Consider the following 27,500-nt stretch of genomic DNA (forward strand, 5'->3'; position numbering starts at 1 on the left):
TGGAAGGAGACTCATCTTGAAACACAGGAAGAACAATATCCTCAGAAAACTGAAATGGACTTGCCGCCTTGGGGATTCATTTAGGATCTGAACGTAGAACTACCCTGTCTGGGAAAACACGGAGTTAAGGGTGCAAAATAGTAAGTGCCCCCAACTTCCCCAATCTACATGTCGAAGTAAAGGCAACTAGAAAATGAGTTTTAGATGGCAGCCTCATAAGATAAGCAAATTCAAAAGGTGCAAAATGATCTTTATACAAACCCCCAAGAACAACTCCTACAATGGTATAGGGTTAAGAATACATGGCTTCTGTATGCAAAAACCTGTAGTCAGTCTCCAGAGTAAAGGTGCTACCTGAGTCTCCTAAGAACTGATAAAATGCTCGACTAGCTGCCCACTGGGAATTCAAAGTAGAGAGAGGGAGCCATACCTTTAAGAACACCGTCCCTTAAAATATCCAAAATCTTATAAGGGCTATTATTGGTAGGGATAGAAAAGTGTTCATCACGCCACTGGGAAAACACGTTCCAGTATATTTCATGGGCACGAAGAGTGGAGGCTCTTTCGATGTCTCTAGCCACGTTTTCAGAAAAGCGTAAGGTTTGTAAACCTAGCCATTCAATAACCAGGCCGTCGGATGAAGACGGCTGAATTGATGAATTGTCAGTAGAGGAGACTGGAGTGGAGGTGGGACCAACGGAAGATAAAAAACTGCCCCTGCCAAGCTAAGAAGCAGTAAAATCCAAAGGTGGCGTAGACAGAAAGGCGTCACCAAAATAATAAGAACCTGCGACAAGTCTATTGTAGCTGGTCCATGGGCAGGTGAAAGCTGACTATGGAAGGAACATTGCAACTTAGACTGTCCGCCCAGTAATTTAACTCCCCTCTGATGTAAACTGCTTTCCATACTGGGACCGACTGTGTTGATATGACAGTTGCTTGCGAGAGTCTACGTTTACCCCCCATCTGTTCAGGTAACACCATACAACTTGGTTGTCTGTCCTGTCTCTCAGGGTGACCAAGGGGCATTCTGTTCCTGACCCTCCATAACTGCCCCCAAGCTCAGAGTCTGGCGTCTGTTGTTAATATTACCCGGGATGGATACTGAAAGGAACCCCCTTTCTGGAGATGCTTGTCCTCCATCCACCAAGCAAGATCTTGGACAAATCTGGTGGTAACTGGAATCCATTGCTCATACTGCTCTGAGTTCGGAGACCAATGAGCCAAGATGTGATTGGACACAGGTTTTATGTGATTCCAGGCCCATGGGACTTCTGCTGCTGAAGCTACTAGAAGGCCCAGAGCCAAGTTTTGGTAGTAGCTTGTGAATGCTCAGAGAGAGTGGATCGTGTATACGATAGTGTTCATCTGATGGAAAAACTACCCCCGCTGTTGTATCGATCCAGCCTCCAATAAATTGTCTGATCTGCGATGCCACCAATTGCAACTTCTGCAGATTGACCAGGAATCCCAGTTGCTGAAGCCAGGTTGTCGCCGCTGTCACTGCTGCCTCTGCATTGGAACTCGAGTCAGCAGAGAGCAACCGGTCTTCAAGGTCGGGAAAAACAGCAAAGCCCTGAAGTTGTAAAGAAACCACCACCTGTACCAGCACCTGTGTGAAGACACGTTGAGACGTCAGACCAAAGGGGAACGCACAAAACTGGAACTGAGACCTTCCCATGGCCAACCTGAGGAACCGTTGACTCTCCACATGCACCGTAACGTGGAAGCATGCATCCTGAAGGTGTGGCGTCATGAGAGAGTGGCCTTTTGTCATGCGAGGTCTTAGAGATTGAAGCGTCCCTGTCCTGAAGGGTTCTACTGCCACAAAATAATTTAGGGCTTTGAGGTGCAGAACAGAGCGAAAGCTGCAGTCTGATTTTGGAACCAAAAATAGAATGGAATAGAATCCTGTTTGTTTTGACTAGAGGGACTGGAACAACTGTCCCTCTGTCCAAGAGTGCTTAAACGCAGTTGAGTAATGTTAAACGTTTCATTGGGTCTTTCAAAAGCTGCGTGGTCTTCAATACTGCTTGTGTGCGGTCTCCCTGAAGGTGATTCGATAACCATCTCGAGTAACTGGGAGGACCCAGGAATCCTTGGGTTTGAGTCCATTGTAGGTCGAGCTGCAGCCGCCCCCACCATACAGAGACACGCCGGGTGGGGGTCTGAAATAACTCCTGAAGAGTGCCCTTATGGCTCCCTTGATTGCGGCCTAACCTCCCCACACCAGCTAGGCACCCGGGTGGGGAGCCACGCACAAAGGAAACAAGACAAATATGCCGGCTTCGCACGATAGTAAGAGGCAAGTTAACCGGTTTCGGTGAAAACACATGCCTGCTCTTTCCTCTTTCCAGGAACACTTGTATTGAAGCTGGATGCGCCGTCCGCGCAGGACAGAAGGGAGGACAGGAGGTGGGAGAGAGGGAGGTGACGTGTATGGTATGCATAGACATAGAGGTAGGACTTCTGTGCCAGATCTTAGTATTTAAAACAAGCATTTGCAATGCAATAGGTCTCGCATTAGGAAAGTTTGAGCTATTGGTATTGTAAATGAAACATTTTTAGGTTTCGCCTGGTCGAAAGCTGCGCACCGCGCAGCTATCGGCGCAGGCAAAATCTAATGAGAACAGTATGTGGCTTGGTCACCGCCTCTCTGTTCCATTGGCTAGCTCCATAAATGGAGGCTAGCCATTGGAACAGAGATCTGTCCGTCATAGCCTGACTAGATTCGTGGGCGTTCCAGCGATTTTTAGGCTTTTCGCAACGTCATGAAGACGTGTCCACTGTGGGCGTGTACTTATTTTTTTTTTTTACATGGTCATTTGTTCGATTGTCCTGGTCCCGCATGATTGTATCCCGCTGTCCGTCCCCCCTCCCGCTGTCCGTGTCTTTGTTCCATCTTCCCAGTGGTTTAGAAGAAGTCTAGTTGTTTTTATTGTTAAAAGCATTAATGTTTATATATATCGCCACGAACCGCACTCCTATTTCTAAGCGCTAACGTCTATACAACTCTACAGAAGATTAGTTGCTCCAGACTGGACTAATTCTCGATATACTACGGGTTACGTGGTAAAAGCAAAATCCTACTGAGACAACACATGCTCAAGCGCTTCAACGCCTCGCATTGGGGTAGGAAGCGATAATTAAATACAATGTATGTGTAGTTTGCCCATACTGTAACACGGTCTCCCTTCACCCTGCTCTCTTAGCAGCAACAAGGGAGCTGCAAAGCACAGGGTGAAGGCACACTCCGCCTCCTCCCGCTCACAAAAGAATGCAAGCGCTCACAACACGCAAGCCCTTACCTGCGGTGTGATGCGGGGGCTCTGGAGCGGGCCCCCCGGGCTCCTGCAGCCTGCCCGGGCTCAAGGTCCCATCAGTGCCTGGCCGGAGCCGCCCGAGCAGCAGGAACGCAGCTGCTTACAGCTCCCGCCTGCTCCTCCCTACCGCCTGCGGAGGCCATTTCCTCCCGGGAGGGAGCCGCAGCGGCAGGCCCCAGCCCCTCCGTCCTCCTCCCCCCGGCCAGGCTCCGCCCCTGCCTCATAGGTGGCTCTCCACCTCGGCCCCCGGTGCGCTGCAGAGGTCCCTGGGCCGCCCCAGCCCTGCTGCTCTCCTCTTTCTGTTCAATTAGAAGTCAGGAAGGAAGTTGTGAAGCCTGTCCGGGGCTGAACGGAACAAGTTTCTGCTCGCTCTCCTGCCGCTGCCAATGCTTGGCAGGCCGCTGCAGGGAAACACTCGGAAATGTTCCATTGTTAAACTCGAAAAATGTCGCAGCCTTGGGCTTTAAAGATGCAGCGTCTATTTTTATTTTTTATTTCTACATGGCTCCTTATTGTCAAACGTTTCGAGCCGTATGAGGACACTGACAACGTTTATTGTTTTATTTCATTTTTGGGGGCATCGCGGTGGTTGCAGAAGGACTCCGGTCTAGCAGTATGAGAACACTGACAACGTTTATTGCTTTATTTCATTTTTGGGGGCATCGCGGTGGTTGCAGAAGGACTCCGGTCGGCACCGGGGAATGAATTTAAAGTTTTACGCTGTGGCCTCTGCACGAGGCTTCCATGTAGTTTACAGTTTATTCTGGTGTCTCAAGTTTGACGCCTTCGTTTTCAGGTTTGTCTACACAAAAATGTTTTAGGGAGAAAAACAAACAATACAACGAAAAAAAAGTTTCCCTTTTCTGTTCCATTTGGAACAACGCAGCATCCTGGTTTTAGTTCTTTCGAAGGTTAAAAAAAGTTACAGTCGGAATGCTTTGATGTCTGGACTGTGAGCTGTTAAGCAAATATTGCAAAACAAATATTGTCAAAGCCAACAGACTTGGCTTTTTTATAGTAAAAAATATTGTGTGCCGTGCAATAATGGTCCAATTGCTATAAGTTATCTTCTAATACTCGGTTTAGAGATTTCAGAATCTTAGAATTCACAATCGCAGATTTTCTGTAACACTCCTGAATGAAAAACATTTGCGAATTTATACTTGCAGCTATGCACAGGGCTTTCCGCATGCTCACTATTACATAATGTACAACTGTGCACACAAAAATGTTTTCTGTCTTGTTCTATTATATATTTTTTCTTCTATTACTTTTTCGACAGAGAAAACTATTTCTTTTATTTCTTGTCTCAGTTTGCGGTCACATGGTTGTAGATTAACTCCGCCTCGTGTTTCAAAGGAGTGTTTCCACCTGTGGTGTTTACGGCGAGTTTTTTGACTATTAGTTTGCATGGAGGATAACTTTGTTTTAGGGATGGCGTAATGGGCGTCTAAGCCACCAATGGCGAGAATATGCTGGTTTCCACGCCGCATCCTGTCTCTACACATACCATAAATCGAGATTTTTGCTCCTGTTAGGTTTATTTTTAGTGTTCATGGTTGCTTTTGCTCAATCCAGCACTCTGCATGGGCTGAATTGATTAGCAGAGTAGCTCGCTGGCGCTGCTCGAAAAGTGCTGTTAGCGCACTTTAGTTCAATGACTTGTGGGTGAATGGAGTTAAGTGGTGGCTAGTTTTCAGTACTGCAGCGGAATGTCCGCCGCAGCGAAGAGGCTAAGTGCTCAGGGGCTGAGTCCCTATGTGTGGATACTAGAAGCTTAGCCCCGCCCGCACTGTCACTGTATGTGTGCATTCACCCTGGTTGCCTGATATGGTCCCTTTCTTGAGTCCTCCTGACTTCCTACCAAGTGGCATCCTGCATAGTCCTTTATGTGCGCCACCTCCTGCGCAGCGCTCATTTACAGTTTTCCCTGGACCTCTGAGTGTACGCATGTTTCAGTAATATGGAATATGGGCAAAGGAATTCTTTCATTTGTATGGGGCCAGACATGCAAGAATGGAACTGCATTCAGTATTACAGAAAGAGGATTATTAATCCTTCTGTAAGACAAAACTGTTCTCGGGGCACAGCAGACATGCTAGAGGGTAATTTGACACGAGGCATGACTCCTGCGTTCAGATCCTGGCTCTCACACTTCATCAAACAAGCATTTGCAATGCAATAGGTCTCGCATTTGCGAGAGATTAAGCTAATGGCAATGTAAATGACAATGCCATTTATTTATCTGTTTTCAAAACCAACACATAAATACAAATTTTGTCATTTACAATGTCAATAGCTCAAACTTTTCCAAAGGCAAAACCATTGCATTGTAAATGCTTGTTTATTTATGTGTTGGTTTTGAACATAGCGAAATTAGTAGCACTGTTATTTACAATGCCAATAGTTATAACTTTCACAAATGTGACACCTATAGCATTTGTAATGCAATATGTGTTGTATTTACGTGACTTACATGTATTGATATTACAAATAACAATGGCTTTTAATTTTTTTAAATATTGTATACTTAAATAAAAGTTATTGTAATTGATAATGGCAATAGCTTAAACTTTTGTAAATAACTTTTGTGAAGATTATTTTCAGTGTATTTTATTGAAACGAAAATCCAAGAACAGAAGTGAAATATTAACATCTTTTTGTGACATTTGTCATAAAGCTTGAAACATTGAGAGAACATATTTGAACCAGTTGTTGTTGAATGGTTGCACAGATTGATGCTGTGGTGACGCTGAGTGATATTGTGGTGGCGACGAGTGATGCAGTGGGGTTCAGTGATGCTGTGGAAGAGCATAGTGATGTTGTGGTGCCCCTGAGTGATGCTGCGGTGGTGCTGAGTGATGCTGTATGCTATGTTTTGTTTTGCGATCCTATGTTTTGTTTTGTTATGCTATGCTATGTTTTTCTATCCTATGCTTTGATTTGTTATGCTATGCTGTGTTTTGTTATGCTATGTTTTGTTATGCTATGTTTTGCTATGCTATGTTTTGCTATGCTATGTTTTGCTATGCTATGCTTTGTTATGCTATGTTTTGTTATGCTATGTTTTGTTGTGTTTGATATGCTACGCTATGTTTTGCTATGCTATGATATGTTGCGTTTTGTTAAGCTATGCTACGTTTTGTTGTGTTTTGCTATGTTTTGTTATTCTATGTGTTGTTGTGTTTTTTTATGCTATGTTTTGTTGTGCTATGTTTTGTTTTGCTATCCTATGTTTTGTTTTGATATGCTATGCTATGTTTTGCTATCGTATGCTTTGATTTATTATGCTATGCTATGTTATGCTATGCTATCTTTTGCTATGCTATGTTTTGCTATGCTATGTTTTGCTATGCTGCGCTTTGCTACGTTTTGTTATGCTATGCTATGTTTTGTTATGCTATGCTATGTTTTGTTGTGTTTTATTATGCTATGCTTTGTTTTGCTATGCTATGTTTTGTTATGCTATGCTATGTTGTGTTGTGTTTGATATGCTATGTTTTGGTATGCTATGATATGTTGTGTTTTGTTAAGCTATGCTATGCTTTGTTGTGTTTTGCTTTGTTTTGTTATGCTATGTGTTGTTGTGTTTTGTTATGTTTTGTTATGCTATGCTATGTTTTGTTATGCTATGTTTTGTTGTGTTTTGTTATGCTATGCTTTGTTATGCTATGTTTTGTTATGCTATGTTTTGTTGTGCTATGCTATGTTTTGTTGTGCTATGCTATGTTTTGTTGTGCTATGCTATGTTTTGTTGTGCTATGCTATGTTTTGTTATGCTATACTATGTTTTGTTATGCTATGCTATGTTTTGTGATGCTATGCTATGTTTTGTTTTGCTATGCTATGTTTTGCTACCCTGGGGTGTGGTTGTGTGTTTGTGGGGTTGCGTGTGTGTGGTTGTGTGTGTGTGGTTGTGTGTGTGTGTGGTTGTGTGTGTGTGTGGTTGTTGTTGTGTGTGTGTGTGGGGTTGTGTGTGTGGGGTGGTGTGTGTGTGGGGTTGTGTGTGTGTGTGTGGGTATGTGTGTTGGTATGTGTGTGTGGTTGTGTGTGTGTGTGTGGCAAAACCATGCACAAATTGCTTAAACAAAGGTAAGCCACTCACCTCTGTCTCCTACCTGTAATCCATTCCACGGGGCAACATTTCTTTATTTAAAACAACCTTTTAGCTAAGTAAAATACTTTAATATTGAGAGTCACTGGACATTGCACTATTAATTATTGACCAGGTATTGCTTTATATACATTCAAAAGAGTTGAAAAATGTGAGGAGCCACAGCACATTATTGGCTGAACCCCACAGCTGCCGGAAGGAAGGAAGTAGGGCTTTGGAAATAAACAGATGTGACGAGTTTCACCTCGGCAGCTGTCTGTGGACAATTAAAGGAGACCCCGCGGCTTTCACAGAGCGAAGACTGTCCGGTCTGCAGAAAGAGGTTTTACGACAACTTCCCTTTGATCCTGCAGTTTTATCACAGAGGAAGCTGCCGTGGGGACACAACAGGCGGTGACTTTAGAAGTTCAGCTGCTCCCTTCCGTTGGGAGCCAGGAGCCTAGTGCATGGGCACTGAATGGCAGCAAAGTGGGGCTGAGACATCTGGAGGCCTGCACGAAGCCTCCACAACATTGATGTCCATGTTAAATACACTCATGACGGACCCCGACGCAGTTGCTATTGTCCACTTGGGAGGTGGAAGTAACCCCTTTTGTCTATGCTGTGCCCCCTCTCTGTCCCAGTAACACTTGTGCAGTGAGCCAACGGGAAGAAGAGGGGCAGCCAGCATGTAAAGATAGCCCTGAAAATGTAATAGAATGATGTGTCTGGCTCCCTGTGGCTCTGAAAGCCACTGCAAAGACGGCTTCTATTCAGAGAAGGGGCGATGGACCTGGGGAGTTGACAAATTTGTAGGGGAGTGGGAAGTTGAGTGTACTCAACTGCAATAAAAAACAAGTCATTTTTCAGAACACTGCTACGATGTTTTAAGTATTATAAAAAGGAGGAGTGTGGTTTCAACAAAAGAGGCATGTTTTCTGAGCCTCACTAACATTAAAAACAAGTATTAAGCAAAGAACTGTGAAAGCTGAACACAGTTCTGTTATCTTTCACAGGCATTAAATAAAACCAAGCGCCCACGCAAACAACTGTAAAAGATTGCTTGTCTGATGTTGGCTGCGCTGTCAGAAAGCCTGTCATTAGCACATGCCTTGGCGACGTAAAAGAGGTAAATAAAGCCATATGACTGACGCTCTTTATTTCTGTCAGCCTACTTTGTTGTGCCACTGTGCATATTTCGTGATCACAAATCCTGCCCGTGCCTATCAGCGGGCGGCTGGGACATATGGATGCACGTAATGCATTCATGAAATATTTCCCAAACCTACCTTCAGGTCGAGTTTGCGCTATATAAAATTAGTAAGAGCAATTTCCATATGCATTAAGTAGGTGTAACGGGTAATTTCCAGCCAAAACATTTATTTGTGGTATTCATTCAAAAAATGTAGTCTGCATTTGTTGGGAACGTTATGGCACCGGTACAAACAAAGCCACGGAATAACTGTGTGATTGCTGGCAGTTGTGCTAAGTTAGGCCACACACAAAGTGAAGGAAAACAAATGATCACAAATCCTGCTCTTGCCAGTCAGCGGGCGGCTGGGACATGTGGCTGCAAGGGAGGGAAAGCCACTGACAGTTGATCCTGTGAATTGTTTCGGCCTTTCATCCACGTAAATGTAGGTGGCGCCAGTTAGATTGAAGGATATCGCGACCTGTGTTTAGGCTAAGGTGTGCAGTTTGAGGGGGTGGGGAGGGGTGCTAGCAATAAGAGTAATGCTAAATCGCTAAAGGAGGAGGCAGCTGAACACATTTTTTGTTTTATTTCACCGTCATTAAAGTAAACCAAGAGCGCACGCAAAGAACTGTGAAAGATGAAGACAATTCAGGCGCCCTTAAAGAAAACAAACACGCACACAAAAAATGTTAAAGCAGTAAGCAGGTTTGTTTCACCATCATGTAAAGCGGTTTGTTAACATAAAGTGCTTTGTGAACGTTGTTGTCTACCTACAAGTATTAAGCAAAGAACTGTGAAAGCTGAACACAGTTCTGTTATCTTTCACAGGCATTAAATAAAACCAAGCGCCCACGCAAACAACTGTAAAAGATTAAGACAATATGGGTGCCATTAAAGAAAACAAACACGGGCGCCAGAATATGTTAAAGCAGTAAGCAGTTCGGGTTTGCTGAAAGGAGCCTACTTTTTAACCAGCGGCAAAGGTGGGGAGAGGTGTGGGGCGGGGCAGCAAGACAGTGCTCGTCTACTTGGTGCAACTAGTGAGGTGCTAGTTAATACCACAGCCTTGGTGCCTAAGGCTGAAGCTGCTGCCTGCATACACATTTGCAGGGGCGGGCGGAAAAGTCCTTTACGTTGCTCTCACCGCAAACGGTTTAATGTGAAGTTAAAAATTCCTGATGGAGTATAAGACTGGGCACAAGGTGCTTGCATTTATAGGGTACCTGGTGCAGTTACTGATGCTGGGGTGGTGGTCAAAATTAAATGTCTAAGTGGTGAATGTCCAAGCCGTTGTTGCCTAAGGTTAGAGCGGCTGCGAGTGTACACATCGGCAGGGGCGGGCGGACTGGTATAAGAGAACATTACAAGTGAACAAATTACAAAAGCAACAAGCAATGACAGGGTGGGGTGGCAGGTGAAAGTAATGACCAGGGCAGAGGATGGCGGGTGCAGCAATGCTGGGGGATCAGTCTGCACAAACATGCACTTGTTCGGAGTGCTACTGATTAAATGGTAAAAAATACATTGAAGCGACAGGACAGAGGATGTGGCGTAACGGCATGACCTGTCGACCTTGGAGGTGGGGAGCCGGGTTTGAATCTTTGCGCCGGTTCACAAGCACACTAGGAAAGGAGATATTGTTTAAACAGTGTCTCTTTTCCCAACTCAATATTTTCAACATCCTCTTACGTAGACGCACCAGAAGTAGAGCCCCCTTCGGTTCCGGTGTCAGTGCACACCTCTCCTTGTTGCTTCTAGCAGCAGAGCCATCACTGCCACAGGCTACGCTGGCATTCCATATGTGCGTTGGTAAATAGTGGCTACCATTCACAGTGCAAAGGCACAAATTTTATCAAGGAGAAAGGCGGAGGGCAATGGGGTCCGAACTCATTTAAAAATGTTCCTCAGATTAAATTAAGAGAGGAGAATGAAAGTTTGAGATGGAAAACGTAGTCCAACCAACTCAAAGCGTAAACTTTTAAACTCGGCAGAAAAGATGAAAAGCTGAGCCGTCTAAGGATTTTTAGCCACTGCTTAAAAACCCTTTTATTTTCAAGAGAGGAAGGAAAGATACCTGGCGGGAAGGGAGGTGGAGAAGGGCGGTGTGTGAACGAATGTGAAAAGCCCTTAAAAGAGAAAAAGAATACAGATGAGAAAATGAATGGCAAATCTGGACTCTGCTGAATGCCACTTATAAAGGTGGTTTATGAGTGGGAACCTATTTAACAAGAGCGGAGGCTGAATTTGGTTATAGACAGATGAGAAACAAGCTCTTGGCATTGCTGTGGGGAGGGGGAAGGAGAAATGCGGCCGCCGTGAAGTGTGAAGCAGTGGGCGGGGAAGCAGATCCCTTTGAAGCTGCTGGGCAGAAATGCGAGTCACGGCCTGGCGGCCGTGAAGTGTGAAGCAGTGGGCGGGGAGGCAGGAGCAAATGGTAAGGGGAGCCTTTGAAGAGCAAGGCAGGGGGATAGAAGCGCGTTCACGAGCACGTGCACTTCTACAAATCCGCATCGTGAACTCAGCTTTCTGGTTTGACTGCAATAGGTCTCTCTGCGAAATCTAAAAAGGATTTTAAGATGTGATGGAGGTATGGATTACTCATATGTTAATGAGTGGGACAAGGAGGACTCCATGAGGGGGTGATTTACTAGTCACAGACACTGAAAGAGCCGCTACCAGGAGAGCCGGTCACAATGTGGCGAGATAGTAGACCTTGACCCCAGATGGATGGGCCAGGCATTCCTGTGCAACCCGCTTGCAGTTTTTTTCTTTTTATTGACTGTGGTCTTTGACGTTCACCTCAGCTGTTTGGGATTAAGTGCACTTTTACATTTTCTACTGTTTAAGAATATGACAGATAATCCTGTAACGCTGAATGGAAAGTCACCTCTAGTCCTATATATTCATTATAAGTGAACTCTCTTTCTCTGGATTCATGAGCATCCCCCCCACTCCTCCCCATGGACACGAGACCTACTTTCGGGTCTAGGGGACACCTTGCGATGTATTGCGTAAAGGGGAAGGAGTGTGCCTCATTTGACATGATATGGTGCATTCGTGTCCTCTCCTTGAGCTGGCACGCAATGTGCTGCCCCGCGCCAACACAGGCACGTGTGTGCCGTGGTTCAAGGGTGCCTGTGTTGTAGGCAGCTTTGGTTTTGTGCCGGAAGAGGCTCTTTCCTGCACAAAAACAATCCCCAGAGGCATTTTCCTCTTTCTAAGTGCAAATACAGCACCCACAAACGGAAACAATGAGACAAAATAAAGATATTTCTCCTCGTTGCTCCTCTGGCGTATAAATGACAATCATGACTCATTCCCAAGTCTATCAGTTTGGTAAATCCGGGAATGCAGCAGAATATGGGTGGGTCTGTGGAAAACACCCACACTCCACCCTCCTAACTCCCCCACCAAGTAGTGTAACACGAGGCAGCGGCTTGTACTGCCGTGCATTACACCGGATTTACCAAGCCTCGCACAGCCACGCAGGGTGGCCTTGCGTCACTTGGTAAATCTGAATTTAGGTTTTGCGTTGCCCTGCGTCCCCATGCGCAAGGGCGACACAAAACCTTTGATAAATATGCCCGTAGGTCACAATCGCTTTTTTCTTTAACAGACAGCAAAAACAGGCGGCTGACTGACCCTGCAATACCTGATCCGATTGTGTGGCTTCCAGAATCCTCGCAATGGTCGTTGTAATAATAATCATTTTTTTATCCATTTTGGAAAGAGGTTTTAAAACAAATATTCTCTATTATGACTGATTTGCTTAATGTAAATAAGGTGGAAAATGTTGCCTCCATTAGGCTAGTTTTCTTTAGTAAATTTTCAAAAATTAATACATGTAACAACAAATGCATTTCAGAATATGCTAACGTCTATGCATTTAGAGGGAATGCCCCTGGTGGAGTGTATGGATTAGCAACAAGTATTTCTTTGGTTCTCTGAAGTTCACAATGTGCATGGTTAGAATCTTGCACAGTTCCTAAGTACTGACTGCAGTTCTATACTTAACCCTTACAGACAGTGGCATGATTGTTATGATTGAGGAGGCTTGTTAAAGACCCTGCATTGGGCCTCACCTTTGCATTTCTTCTTTTCTCCCAGTCCTCTAGCCCAATGATGAGTGAACTCAGCTGTTCCATGGCAGAGGAGAGTAACCAGGAAAGCAAGTAAGTGATGCTCAAGGCAATAGGAAGGAGCTGTGTGTGGGTGGGGTGGATGGACTTTAGGAGGTGGGACCACACCATCCAGCTGTTGCTCACTGAGAAACAACAGTGACACCAATAACATAACATACTCAGAAAGTGTTCTGCATGCAGGCACATTTCTTCGTAAGCATTTTATCACAACACTTTAACACTCTGTCCAATTCTACAAGAACCCTTACGTTTTGTTGTCCGGTTGGAGAAAGCTCTGAATTGGAAAGACATTCAAGCAATCACATTAGTGATGCACCTTTTGCACAGTGAAAATGGAACCAGACTTTTCTTCCAGGGGATACTCATCAATAGTCATAAGCAGTGAATTATCCCCGCCTATGTGCGGGACCCCGGGGCTTATAACTATATATAAATATATATATATATATATTTTATATATATATATATATATATATTTATATATATACAGATATATATACAGAACAATGCAGCCCCATAAAATCCAAACTAAAAAAGGGACAAAGGGACAAACAGCCAGAAAACAGCTCAGCTATACTTGCATAGTAATAAATTACTTAAGCAAACTTGTAATAGAGACCATACACCCAAATGGCTTCATACAAGAATTTCTTTATTTTCCACAACAAGGAAAAAAACACAAGTATTTGAAGGCAGCTTGGCCCATAGGCTGCATAGGAATTACTGTCCTGAGACAGAAAATAAAACTGGTACCTCGCCTTTAAGACTTACAAGAATCTAGGTACTTTGCCTTTAAGAACCTCAGAGAGCCCTATGCTCCCAGCATGCACCACAGGTGACAGTTAGGTCAGTTCTTTTTTCCAGCTCCTTCTGTGATGATCCTGGAGCTTGAGCTCAACAGTTTTTTGACTTTTTAGTCAGAAATTTTTATTTTTCTTGCTGTTTAGCATTTCTCCTGTGCTGGAAGAAGTTTTACCTTCTTTTTCTGACAAACTTGTCATCTTTTTCTGTCAAAATGCCAGCGCTCTACAGAAATTGTCCATCTTGTGGAAAAAAGATGGCTAGGTCAGATCCACACTCCTTGTGTATCGCCTGTCTTCCTTCTTATCATAAGGTAGACGCCTGTTATCACTGCCAAAGGTTTTCCTCAAGAACACTCCGTGATAGAGAGAGGATTCGGCTTCAGGCGGTGATGGAGAGAGGAAAAACACATCCAGAAAGTGGCCTTGGGGATCAAGAGCCCTCCTCTCATCAGAAGCATCAACACCTTCTACAGTCTGCCTCTACAACGTCGAGAAAAAGGAATATTCCAGATTGTTCGCCGTCGGTGTCGCAGCCACCGTCAAAGAAAGGGCCTGAACAGTCTCCGACGTCGAGACGGGGTAAGTCTCCGTCGAGGAGAAAGACCTCGATGTCGAAGCGTCCTGCTTCTGATCCGAGGTATGGCCAAGATGTGGGTCTATCGACGTCGAAGCATGTATCGTTGTCTAGTCCCCCATCAACGTAGAGACGCTCTCCGTCACCTCACTGTAGGTCGACGTCAAGAAGCTTGCCGACGCTGAAGAGACTTGAAGACCAGTCGATGTCGAGAGTAAGGAACCATTCGACGTCGAGATCACCACGGCGTCGACGTCGTTCGACGTCGAAGTCGTCTCGACGGCGACATCATTCGAAGTCAAGATCGCCACGACGTCATGCCAGGTCGACGTCAAGGTCTCCTATGAGGACGTCAAAATCTGCACAGCCTTTGACTCCTACAGGGCATCACCAGGGTTCGACGTCGAGGGAGGGTCATTTGTCGACGTCGAGGCCATCGATGTCGAGGGACAAGGAATATGCTGGGGCCTCGGAGGAGGTTTCCGGTGCATCTCATTCTCCCTCAAGAGCTTCGTCACCTGAACTTAATATTGTACAAGTTTCACCGGAGGGCTCTCCAGAAGTTGGTGAAGAACCTAGGCGGAAGAAAGCTGGTCTATCAGCAGTCCTGGTTCGGACTATTCCCGTACCTACTGTGGTAAATAAGTTATTACCCTGTCATAATTTCGAAACATAAGGATAGCTCATAAAATGAGAGGCAGAGTCCGTGGTGTCCGGTTCAAAAGGGCTTTAATACAATGACTCGAGTCACTGGAGAATCGGGTTCCATCACCACTAAGGTTCAGGAAGGGTCGTCATCTAGAGCTTTATTCACATAACACATTATATATAGTAAAACCATACAATTGCATTGAATAGAGAAGGCGGGGCGCTCCAGGCGGAGCAAGTGAAAGAGAGAGAGATAAGAACACATGGGCGTGAAAGAAGGCGTGTAAGGAGGCGTACACGTGGGTGTTCACTTGATGAGTCATAGGTGTGTCATAGGTGGGTGGATGCATAGAGGAGGTCTGCAGGGTCAGCAGGAACCTTTACCCTACTTGTGCGCGCAAAACTGGTCATGACGTGAAATTGACGTGTAACTGGGGAGAGCTGGGGGGAGCTGACTTTAGCGCTAGTAGAGGAGTCTGGGATGTCAGAACGACCTGCACCTTTGGCATATCTGATATCTTGTGTTTGGAGGATGTATTGTCTGAAGTAAAGGTTTCTCGAACAAAGGCTGTTCATCACTAAATTCTAGAGTGTGCATATATTTCTTCGTGCATTGCGTGGGGCCATGGGCCTTCTATGGAAACGGGTCCTGTAAGTCACTTGAATGGAGACAGAAAGGCTAGGCCCTATCTTCTGCAGGCGGAATATGTTTACCCCTTTCACTAGACTGGAATGTGTTTCTGTGGAGCTGAGCAGATAACTGTAGGAAAAATACTGTCTTTGGCAGACCAGGCTGGGCACCTCTCGGCCAAGCAGGAAGTAAGTGAGAGGTCAGGGATGCATAACTAAACTGCAGCTTTCAGAGTCAGAAGAGGCTCGGAGCCTGAATTCGGGACCTGGCTCGACTGTGCCACAAAAACGTGTGCATCTCGACTTTTAAACGTGCACCATGTAAATGCATTGGCAACGTAGGCCTCAGTGCAGAATTAACGTTTCATTCATGGAGGGCCTAATAACTGACATGCTAACATTGGACGGAAATGCAGAAGCATTACTATTACAGGCAGGAGAAGGGAATTACATGATAACATGGACATACATGGGGCATAGGTACATGTATAGGGTGCGAGTGGGGGACACACTGACCACGTAAAATTTCTATTTCCTCATTCCCTCCTTGTCCCCTACTGTGCCCTTCAGGACATATCTATATTTATGAGGCCGTCTATTTGTTCATACAGCATCATTTGTTCGTCCTTTTTCATTTGGGCACGTGAACGTGAATGTGTACGGGGAATACAGGCAGTGGCACACAAGCCGCAAATCGCTGGGCCACATTGCAGACAGAGACAGCAACTGAATACTACGAGCAGTATTATTCCTAGGAAGGACAATACTTTCCATCCCCAGGCTGATATCACACTCCAGAGCCAACCGGACCAAGTCCAGGTGCCTGGATTCTGGTGTATCTCGTGAGCTATCTTATGGAGCCTCGTTATTGCTGCATACACTGACGGTGCGTTATTTGGAATAAACACACAACAACTGGAGTCGATCACTCTACAAGCTCCGCCCCTATCGGCCAGAATGACGTCAAGAACAAGGCGGTTCTGAAGAACAACAAGTCTCAGAGCAGACTGCTCCTCGGTCAAGTTTCCTAAAGCAGAAGTAGTCTCATTCACTACTGCTTCCAAAGTTCTTGTCAATCTGCGTATTAATTTACTGTTTTGGATGGGACCTATGAAGAAAAAGCATCCTCTATTGAAATCTGTATATTGCTCCCACGCTGTCTCAGTCTGATCGACAACTGGGGACTCGATCTCCCTACTGTGTCTAACATGTACTAGTCGTGAATCTCGATGATAATGGGGCGGGGCTAGAAAGACAGGTGGCAGTAGGAACGCTATATAACACGTCCCACCCCAGTCTAAAGGCAGACGCACATAGGCTGTCTGACCGCAAATGAAATAGGAATGGCGGGAGGCTTTGAAAGTAGACTTTCCTTTATCATTGAAGTCAACCACAGTATTACAATCACTGTGTCCTAAATGCACGGAACCATTCTTTCTAACGCATAATTCACCTTTCACTGGTAAGACTGTTATAAACGGTGAACCTATATTTGTCTCGGACTGGACGTTCAGAATCATGAGGCTAAGGGAAACATTACCTAATTCGTACACTTCATTTTCTAGATCTGTTCCTTTCCTTTGGGGGAAACCATCTTTGTCGGGAAAACATGCCTTATTCATTACTATATTCAGGTCCCCCCAAATCCATTCACTCTGGGAATCTGTGAACTTTCTGTCTTGTAATGTTGACATTAAAGCAAACCAAGCTCCGCACGAACCATTGTGCGAAAACGGATAAGGAAAGAGGGGCAGAACTCCCTTCGTTTTCTGATAAGGTGGGAGTCGGCCACATACCCAGCAATTCGTTACATTGCTGGTCTGGTGAGAATGGTGTAACATACGAATAAAAGTATTGTTACGCAGTGCTAGTCGATATGACAATTCATGGGGTGGCAGATCACTGAATGTGTGCTCTACAGTGTCATTGGAGGAAGAATGTATGTGTGAACCAAGAGGAGGAAAGAAAACATGTAGCGTCAAGCTTATACATATAATCGATATACTTAGAAAAAACATAATGATCAGAGTTACTATGCATCTGCTGCGTAAGTTTTTGCAGTATTTTCTTTTCATCTCTCTATGTCTATCTGTCTATTTGGGTCTACGATCTTATACATGTCAGGAACCTGTCTAACCGCTTCACCCGAGGGGGACTTAAACAATTAAACGCTGTCTGACTTACTAGACCGTAATTTCAGTTTATACTCCTGTTGCGGAGTCTTTTCTAGCAAAGGGAGCTTAGAGTCACTGATATCAAGTAAATGTATTTGAGCTTATATAGCGCACAGCTACCCACAAAGGGTTTCCCGGCGCTTGCTTAGGGAACCCGTCCTGGTATTCCCCTGTGAGATAACCCCGGCAGGGTATCCACAAGGTGAAAGCCAGGCATCCCGCCGCGAGGGGCCGTTGTGGAGATTAAGCAAGCTATTGCCCAGAGTTGCAGAGTGTGAACCCGTGAGTTGAGAAGGCACCGGAGCGAGAATTATCGAGTCCGTGGAATTTTTTGAGCCCAACACCTGCCGAGGTGGGGAATTGAACCCTGGTCCAGAGCCGATCTCAGCTTCCGGGTCTGCCGCCTCTAACCCCTGAGCCACACTTCTCCACAAGGCAGTCAAGGCAGTCCTTCGAGTCTTTTACCGAACCAAGTCCATGGAAGCGTTTCACGTGGTGGGCATGGAGCCAGCCCTTCCTCCCCTCGACCTTGACGGCGGTCCTCGTCGTGAGAAGAACCAACTTCGGTGCACGCCAGCGGGGCTCGAGAGGACTTGAACGATCAAAATTTCGGACCAAAACCAGGTCCCCCGGGACAATCGAATGGGTTTTCACCTGGGTGTTGTCGGGAAAGGCAGCTGCGACCTGTGAACGACAAGAAAGGAGTGCAGACATCAAGGAAGCCAGGTAATCTGTCAGCATATTACTGTCGACATCAGTGATCTTTTTCGGCATAGGCGTACCCCACATATTCGGCGGTCTACCAAAAACCACCTCGTACGGGGATAGTCCGGTTCTAGAATGAGCTACCATACGCATGTAAAAGAGGGCAACCGGCAAGGCTACCATCCAATCCACGCCTTTTTCTGCACAGACCTTCGCTAGCTTGGTTTTGAGTGTCTGATTGTGTCTCTCTATGAGACCTGCTGCCTCTGGATGTCGTACGCAATGGAATCTCCACTGGTACCCTAACAGAAGAGATACTTGTTTCATCAGTTCAGAAGAGAATGGCTGACCGTTATCTGAGTACACGACACGGGGCAAGCCGTATCGTGGAAAGAATTCTCGGACCAACTGCTTGGCAGTGGTCACAGCAGTGTAATCTGGGACTGGGTACGCTTCTGTCCATCTAGATAGTGCACATACAACTACGAGGAAGTACTTGTATCCTCGACATCTGTCCATCTGAATATAATCCATCTGGAGGACTTCAAAAGGGTGGTCAGGAGGATGAAATCCACCTTGTTCCACGGGAATGCCTTTTCCTGGATTGAACTGACAACAGATCATGCAGGTACGCACTTTCTGTTTTGCTGCTGCACGTAGATGCTTGTTGAACCAGATGTTCTGTAAACTGTCTAACATGGCTTTTTCTCCTAAGTGTGCTGGACTATGTGCTGTATTTATGATAGCTTGAACCATGGAGTCAGGGAGAAACCATGTGGCTTTGCCTTTTGTCATCCAACCCTGGTCTGTCTGGACCCCTCCTTGTTCAGTCCATTTCTTGATTTCGTCTGGAGTGGCATGTGTCTGAATGTCGAGTACATCTTGTGAGGGATCCCTGACTGTCATACAGTTTGTCAGTGATGGTACTTCTGTCTTTGTCGTGTCAGTCGGAATGTCCGTTTGAGTCTGGGCTGTGAGTTTAGCTGTTCGATCTGCCAGGTCGTTACCCTGGGAAATGGTGTCAGTGACTTTCGTATGTGCTTTGCACTTCATGATGGCTATGGCTGTAGGCATGTGTATTGCATCTAACAGAGCCTGAATGAGGGGACCATGCTGGATTTTGGCCCCATGAGAGGTCAGAAAACCTCTCTCCTGCCAGAGGACTCCAAAGTCGTGAACGACTCCGAAGGCATACTGTGAATCTGTGTATATATTTACTTTCAAGTTCTTGGCTCGTATACAGGCTTGGGTCAGAGCGATGAGCTCTGCTGCTTGGGCTGACAGGGTATCAATTCGATGTGTCTCTACGACTTCAGTATCAGTGGTCACTGCATATGCGGCCACTAACTCTCCTGTGCTTGTCCTCATGCATGAACCATCCACATAAAGTGTGAGGTCTGGGTCGGGTAGTGCAATGTCTGTCAAGTCTTGTCTTGGTTTGGTCACTGTATTAATTACTTCCACACAGTCATGTGGTGTAGGGTCTGCTGTGCTTGAGGGTAAAAGTGTAGCAGGGTTCAGGGTGTTGCATCGTCTGATCTCTATGTGTGGCTGGAACAATGTCAGTTCATATCCTGTCAGTCTTGCTGTAGTCAGGTGTTGTGTCTGAGTCCTGTTCAAGAGAACTTCCACTGAGTGTGGAACCTGCACTGTCAGGGGATGTCCTAACACGATGGAATCGCTTTGTCTGATTGCTAGAGCTGTTGCTGCAACTGATTTTAGGCACGCAGGCAGAGCCTGGGCCACTGGGTCCAATGTACTAGAAAAGTAAGCACAAGGCTTGTGTTTTCCTGCTTGATCTTGTGTAAGGACAGATAATGCTGTGCCTTCGCGTTCAGTGACAAAAAGTGTAAAAGGCTTGCTGTAACATGGTGTCGCTAAAACTGGTGCTTGACATAGAGCTTTTTTCAATTCATCAAATGCAAGTGTATGTTCCTGAGTCCAAGGGAGGACAGTCGAAGTCGCTGCCTCCTGTGTTGTTAACTGTATGAGAGGTTTGGCTAGATATGCGTACTGGGGAATCCATTGTCTGCAGTAAGAAGTGAGGCCAATGAAGGCCCGTACTTCCTTTTGTGTCTTGGGCTGTGGAAGATGTGCGATTAACTGAATGCGGTCTGGTGTCAGCTGTCTACCCCTCTTGGACAGCAAGTGTCCAAGGTACACCACTTGCTGGGCACAGAATTGTAACTTTGAAGGGGACACTTTGTGCCCCTTGTCTGCCAGGAAGTATAAGACTGTCAGTGACGCACGTTCACAGTCTCGTTCTGCTCGTGCTGTTATCAAGAGATCGTCAACATATTGGAGTAGTGCAGTGTCAGTAGGCATGTGAATACTGTCTAGTTGTCTCTTCAATGCTTGACTGTAAATACTAGGGCTTTCTGTGAACCCTTGAGGAGCCCTCGTAAATTTGAAGCTTCGGCCATTTAAACAGAATCCGAAAAGATATTGGCTTTCTGGGTGGATCGAGACACTAAAGAAGGCGTTCTTGAGATCGATTACAGTAAAGAACGTCGCTTCGGAATCAATTGCAGTCAGTAATGAAGAAATGTCTGGGACCACTGGGTACTGCGGTATTATGCATTTGTTCAGTTCTCGGAGGTCAATCACTAGTCTGTAGACTGGTGGTGCATTTGGATCAGTTCGTTTAAGAATAGGAATGATAGGAGAATTACATACATTGGAGTCCGTTTCTACAACCACTCCCTGTGCAATGAGTTTGTCAACAATTTTCAATAATGCTACTACAGCATCAGGTGGTAACTTGTATTGTCGGATTCGTGGCAGTACTACTCCTTGTTTGAGAGTGACACGGTATGGCGTAATGTGCATGTAACCTACATCAGTCGGACCTTGCGCCCATAAATGTTGTGGTACATTCTGGAGTCTGGGATCTAAATCTCTCAACACATAATGTCCTTTAAAATCGCGTAAAAACAATCTCACTCCTTCCGTAGAACAACAAATCACTGCTCCTAGTTCTTTCAATGTCTTTATACCAAGCAAGTTTTCTGGACATGATTTAGTAAGCAATAAGTCTGTAGTGCGGGACAATGGACCGACTCCTAGGGAAACTGGCTTTGACACTTCGTTAACAATAGGCTTTCCTGAAAATCCCAGGGAAATATTCTGTGAGCCTGAGAGGGGTGCCCCTGGAACCTCGTCATGACTGATGGTAGTTCTGCTCGCCCCTGTGTCAATCAGAAATTTTCTGTCTTTTCCCAATACACGACTATGTACATAGGGACCCTCTTGATCTACAGGAACCTCAATAAGGGGCAAGCCAACCTCCCTCTCTAGGCTGTTTCATGAGTACTGTTGATAGTCTGGGTAGTCTGACTGTGCATACTGGTACATTTGTTGCGTGACATGTTGTGTGGCGGCAATAGGTTGGGGTACAGCTACTGTCTGTTGCGTGTTCTGTGGCATTTGCGTGTTCTGCGGGATGTTATCCTGTCTAGGAGGACGCAGTCTTTCTTTCGTCTTGCCTGTAGATATATTGTGTTTCAGGACAGCACATTCATTTACATAGTGACCTGGTTGCTTGCAATAATTACAGTTCCCTTTGACAGGTGCCGTGCCCTTTTTATGGCCATCAGCTGGGACTGATTGTGCAACTAGTACTTTCATTTTCGTATCTTTCATACGTCTCTTTTCGTGTTCCTGTTCCTCTCTAATTCGGTTCTGGTGATATTGTAACATTTGCAACATTTGGGAAGGGCTATTTGCTTGCCAGGTACTCTCAACTTTCTGTACTCTATTTCTGATCGAGGGTAAGGAATTCTCCACTAATTTGTTCACAAAAAGGTGTGGATACGATTCACTACTTGTCTTAAGGCCACTATTAATAGTAAAACATTTTTCGAATCTAGAATAAAAATCACTAGTGTCTTCATCTTGTTTCTGTTTGCAGGCAGAGATAGCATCCCAATCTTCCTTTTTAGTAACCAATAATCTCGGCAGGACCTGTATCAATAGTTCTGGTAGTGCTTTAGCTTTATCCCCAAGACCAACACCAGGGCCTCGAAGTTTATCCTCGTCTTCCAATTCTGTCCAATTTATCTTTGCCTCTCCCACCTCCCAATCTTTTTCTTTAAGCTTTTCATAAATGCCTGCTGGTAATAGTACTTTCAATACTTTAATGATGTCAGCGTATGTGTAATCCCCTATGCGGAGAATGTCCTTTAATTCACGGTGGAACCCACCCGGGTCTTTATCATAACAGGGCAGTCATTTTTTCATTTCCAGTATGTCCATTTTCGTTAGGGGGTGTAAACGTATACTCGTTGAAGCTCACCCCCTGCAGTTCTAACGGGATGAACCTCTCGTAGGGGGTTCTGTCTGTCTATGTGGAAGGTCTTTCTGACACGGTGTGGGGCAGGAATCAAGTGCCTGGTCAGAAATGTCAAGTATTTATGTCGTTGGTCTAGAATGTCATTAATTAATTCGGTACTTAGGCCACTCCATCTCTCCAGGAGTAGGTCGTCCAATAATTTATACAAGGGACCTGGATCAGAATGTTGGCTCTCGTACAAGGTGATTAGATGTTGAACCATGTAAATACTAGCTAAACGCTGTTCTTCCGGAGGAAGGCTTAAAAATGTTTGTGCCACTATGTCATCATTATATATGTTAGAATTACAGGCCCATTGAACTGCTGACCGGGCTAGTTCCTGTTCATGCATAGTACAAAGTTCACCGCCCCCTACTCGTTTTTTCAGTGCATGTTCAGTAGCTTGGAATAGGTGTTCAAGGGAATATCTTTCTGGTATGGGAGGGAGGGAATGTTTACTGTAATCTAGGCCTTTAGGCCTGTCAAACTGTCTTGCCCTGCCTACGTAATGAATTTTATCCGTTTCCTCTGTTTCTGTCTCTTCCTCGTCTGTGACTACGCCGTCCTCTTTCTCGGCTTGTTCTTTCTTGTGTATATTCAGAATTTCTTTACGAATTTTCCTGTACATGCATTCTATCCTTGATATTGTATCATGTTTACCGACAGCTATGTTGTCACTCCAATTGATCATACCTTTAGTTACTTCTTTACTTGGCTGGTCTTGCTCCCTGATCAGGCAATTAATTAAAAATCGTAAAAGCATGCTTTGAATCTCCGCCTTTCTATTCGCCATGGCCTCATGTATACTTTCTGGTCCCTCCCCCGTTCTAATGAAGTGGTATATTCTGTCTAAATGTTCCTTCATGTCTGGTAAAGTGATCAAATAGTCTGCAACGCGTCTTAAACGTACTGAGTATACGATCATTGAGCCCACACCGGGTACTGGGTCATATATACAATTGGAAAGCGTTACAGTTTGTCTAAGAGGTGCTGTTGTCGATGTCGTTTTTGGCGTTCGTTGTAGTGCTAATTCTCGTAGTGATCGTGATGGTGGTGGGGTGTGCCGTATGTCTCTAGTGGGCCCCCCTCCCACGGCCCTTGACTTGAGTCATCATTCACTGTCAGTGACACTACTGGTGCGGGTTGATCTTGTGTTACGGGCGGTTGGTGAAAAGGATTGTTAGAGTGGTTGACAGGAGGAGGAGGAGGAGGAAGATCTGCATTAACATAATCTGGAGCAGCGTCTTCTAAATAGGAGGAAAGAAAAATGTCAGCTGCTGTCTGTTTATGACTATGGACTTTTGTCGGGATCAGTGGTGGCGGCAAGTTACTGGGTACTTCCGGGGTCACTTCAGGTAGTCCTTCGGCGAGGACGGGATACATGCCTTTGATAAGGGCATTTCTTTGTCTATCTACTTGTTCTGCCTTAACCCGTTCACCTTCTTCTTTTAGCTCTTTTTCTTTGGCTTTTTCTGCTGCTTCTCTACTTCTCTCTGCTTTGTTGATTTCTTTCTCTGTTCTCCTATGCGCTTCTTTACGCCACAACTCTATGGCATCTTTCTGGGACTGTCTAGCTTTCTTTTTCCATAGTGCTTCCTCTACTTTCATGATACAATCAGCATCCCATGTCCCTGAGGCAGGCCATCTATATTTCTCTTCCAGATCCTTCGTGTAATCTACCCATAAGTCTAAAAACAGTATGGCATCTAGCCCATGTTTTTGGTACATAAAATGGCCAGGAGTGTCCCTAGGCGGGACGGGAACTGCCTCTTCGAGTATCCCTTTCCTGGTCCCTATCTGACGTAATTTCGGAAACAGCGGCATGTTTGAACTTGAATGAAAACACAATAAACACAAGAATAGACTGAAAACAATCACTCATACCACGACATTAAAACATTAAAAACAGATACATCCTACCTAGTACATAGAAAAACACAATCCTGAAAACTCGATTACTTTATGCACTGCTAGAACAGTACAGCCATACCGGTCCCATAAAGAGACACGTCTTTACCGTATCCACCTAAATGGACACGTCTATACCGGATCTGTGTACCCAGACCCGTCTTGACCGGGCTCAAATAAATGAACCCGTCTCTATGCGTTCCCAATAACGGTACTCACCGGGAAGCAAAACTGAAGGCCTCTGAAACTTGATACTGGACTGGACTGCTACGGCTTCTGGTACTGCTACTGCTGCTGCGCATGCGCCTCGGAACAGGTGGCTCGGAACAGGTGGGCCTCGGGATACCTCGGACCTTGCTCTCTCGGCTTGGGCTCTGGTCGGGATGGTCCGCAATCCTCACCGCCTCGTGTGGATGCCTGGTCGCAGTCTCCGTCTCCTCCGTGGGCCTGAGGGAGTTGGCAGGAAGTCCCGCTGTCGTGTACACTTGAAGTCCGTCACGGCTATAGAAGGGGTCAGGGGGCTGCACCTACATCGCCGGCGCGTGGGGAAGGGGACTTGTCCCTATTCGGCGCCAGATTAATGTGGTAAATAAGTTATTACCCTGTCATAATTTCTATACATAAGGATAGCTCATAAAATGAGAGGCAGAGTCCGTGGTGTCCGGTTCAAAAGGGCTTTAATACAATGACTTGAGTCACTGGAGAATCGGGTTCCATCACCACTAAGGTTCAGGAAGGGTCGTCATCTAGAGCTTTATTCACATAACACATTATATATAGTAAAACCATACAATTGCATTGAATAGAGAAGGCGGGGCGCTCCAGGCGGAGCAAGTGAAAGAGAGAGAGATAAGAACACATGGGCGTGAAAGAAGGCGTGTAAGGAGGCGTACACGTGGGTGTTCACTTGATGAGTCATAGGTGTGTCATAGGTGGGTGGATGCATAGAGGAGGTCTGCAGGGTCAGCAAGAACCTTTACCCTACTTGTGCGCGCAAAACTGGTCATGACGTGAAATTGACGTGTAACTGGGGAGAGCTGGGGGGAGCTGACTTTAGCGCTAGTAGAGGAGTCTGGGATGTCAGAACGACCTGCACCTTTGGCATATCTGATATCTTGTGTTTGGAGGATGTATTGTCTGAAGTAAAGGTTTCTCGAACAAAGGCTGTTCATCACTAAATGCTAGAGTGTGCATATATTTCTTCGTGCATTGCGTGGGGCCATGGGCCTTCTATGGAAACGGGTCCTGTAAGTCACTTGAATGGAGACAGAAAGGCTAGGCCCTATTTTCTGCAGGCGGAATATGTTTACCCCTTTCACTAGACTGGAATGTGTTTCTGTGGAGCTGAGCAGATAACTGTAGGAAAATACTGTCTTTGGCAGACCAGGCTGGGCACCTCTCGGCCAAGCAGGAAGTAAGTGAGAGGTCAGGGATGCATAACTAAACTGCAGCTTTCAGAGTGAGAAGAGGCTCGGAGCCTGAATTCGGGACCTGGCTCGACTGTGCCACAAAAACGTGGGCATCTCGACTTTTAAACGTGCACCATGTAAATGCATTGGCAACTTAGGCCTCAGTGCAGAATTAACGTTTTATTCATGGAGGGCCTAATAACTGACATGCTAACATTGGACGGAAATGCAGAAGCATTACTATTACAGGCAGGAGAAGGGAATTACATGATAACATGGACATACATGGGGCATAGGTACATGTATAGGGTGCGAGTGGGGGACACACTGACCACGTAAAATTTCTGGGGTTTATCGACGTCGAAGCATGTATCGTTGTCTAGTCCCCCATCAATGTAGAGACGCTCTCCGTCCTCAAGAACACTCCATGATAGAGAGAGGATTCGGCTTCAGGCGGTGATGGAGAGAGGAAAAACACATCCAGAAAGTGGCCTTGGGGATCAAGAGCCCTCCTCTCATCAGAAGCATCAACACCTTCTACAGTCTGCCTCTACAACATCGAGAAAAAGGAATATTCCAGATTGTTCGCCGTCGGTGTCGCAGCCACCGTCAAAGAAAGGGCTTGAACAGTCTCCGACGTCGAGACGGGGTAAGTCTCCGTCGTTGAGAAAGACCTCGATGTCGAAGCGTCCTGCTTCTGATCCGAGGTATGGCCAAGATGTGGGTCTATCGACGTCGAAGCATGTATCGTTGTCTAGTCCCCCATCAACGTAGAGACGCTCTCCGTCACCTCACCGTAGGTCGACGTCAAGAAGCTTGCCGACGCTGAAGAGACCTGAAGACCAGTCGATGTCGAGAGTAAGGAACCATTCGACGTCGAGATCACCACGGCGTCGACGTCGTTCGACGTCGAAGTCGTCTCGACGGCCACATCATTCGAAGTCAAGATCGCCACGACGTCATGCCAGGTCGACGTCAAGGTCTCCTATGAGGACGTCCAATTCTGCACAGCCTTTGACTCCTACAGGGCATCACCAGGGTTCGACGTCGCGGGAGGGTCATTTGTCGACGTCGAGGCCATCGACGTCGAGGGACAAGGAATATGCTGGGGCCTCGGAGGAGGTTTCCGGTGCATCTCATTCTCCCTCAAGAGCTTCGTCACCTGAACTTAATATTGTACAAGTTTCACCGGAGGGCTCTCCAGAAGTTGGTGAAGAACCTAGGCGGAAGAAAGCTGGTCTATCAGCAGTCCTGGTTCGGACTATTCCTGTACCTACTCTCCTTCCCGTCTGTCAAGATCTCCAATTCAAACACCTCGGAGATCTCCACAAAGATCAAGGACACCCACTGTGGTATCTTCAAGAAGAAGATCTCTGACTAGATCACGCTCTCCGAAATCCTGTTACAGACATTCAAGGGACAGGTCTAGGTCTTTTCATTCTTCATCAAGGAGAAGTCCTCGAAGACCTTGCACTTGGTCTACCTCGTCTACCAAGTCGTCTAGGAGAGATTACTCTCCTACTTGTACTTCTACACCTCCATCACGAGTTTCACCTGTGGATGATC

General features: G+C 45.8%; 1 protein-coding gene across 1 annotated transcript in view; it reads left to right on the forward strand.

Moving 5' to 3' along the window:
* LOC147689434 (exocyst complex component 1-like) overlaps positions 1–27,500 on the forward strand; it is a 1,248,358-nt gene that overhangs the window by 1,031,157 nt on the left and 189,701 nt on the right. The window contains exon 14 of the mRNA XM_086939926.1: positions 12,719–12,783. Within this exon, the coding sequence (XP_086796052.1) occupies positions 12,719–12,783 (65 nt within the window). The remainder of the gene's footprint in view (positions 1–12,718; positions 12,784–27,500) is intronic.

This window comes from Lissotriton vulgaris, chromosome 10 (assembly GCF_964263255.1).
Source record: "Lissotriton vulgaris chromosome 10, aLisVul1.2, whole genome shotgun sequence".
In the NCBI taxonomy this organism is placed as follows: domain Eukaryota; kingdom Metazoa; phylum Chordata; class Amphibia; order Caudata; family Salamandridae; genus Lissotriton; species Lissotriton vulgaris.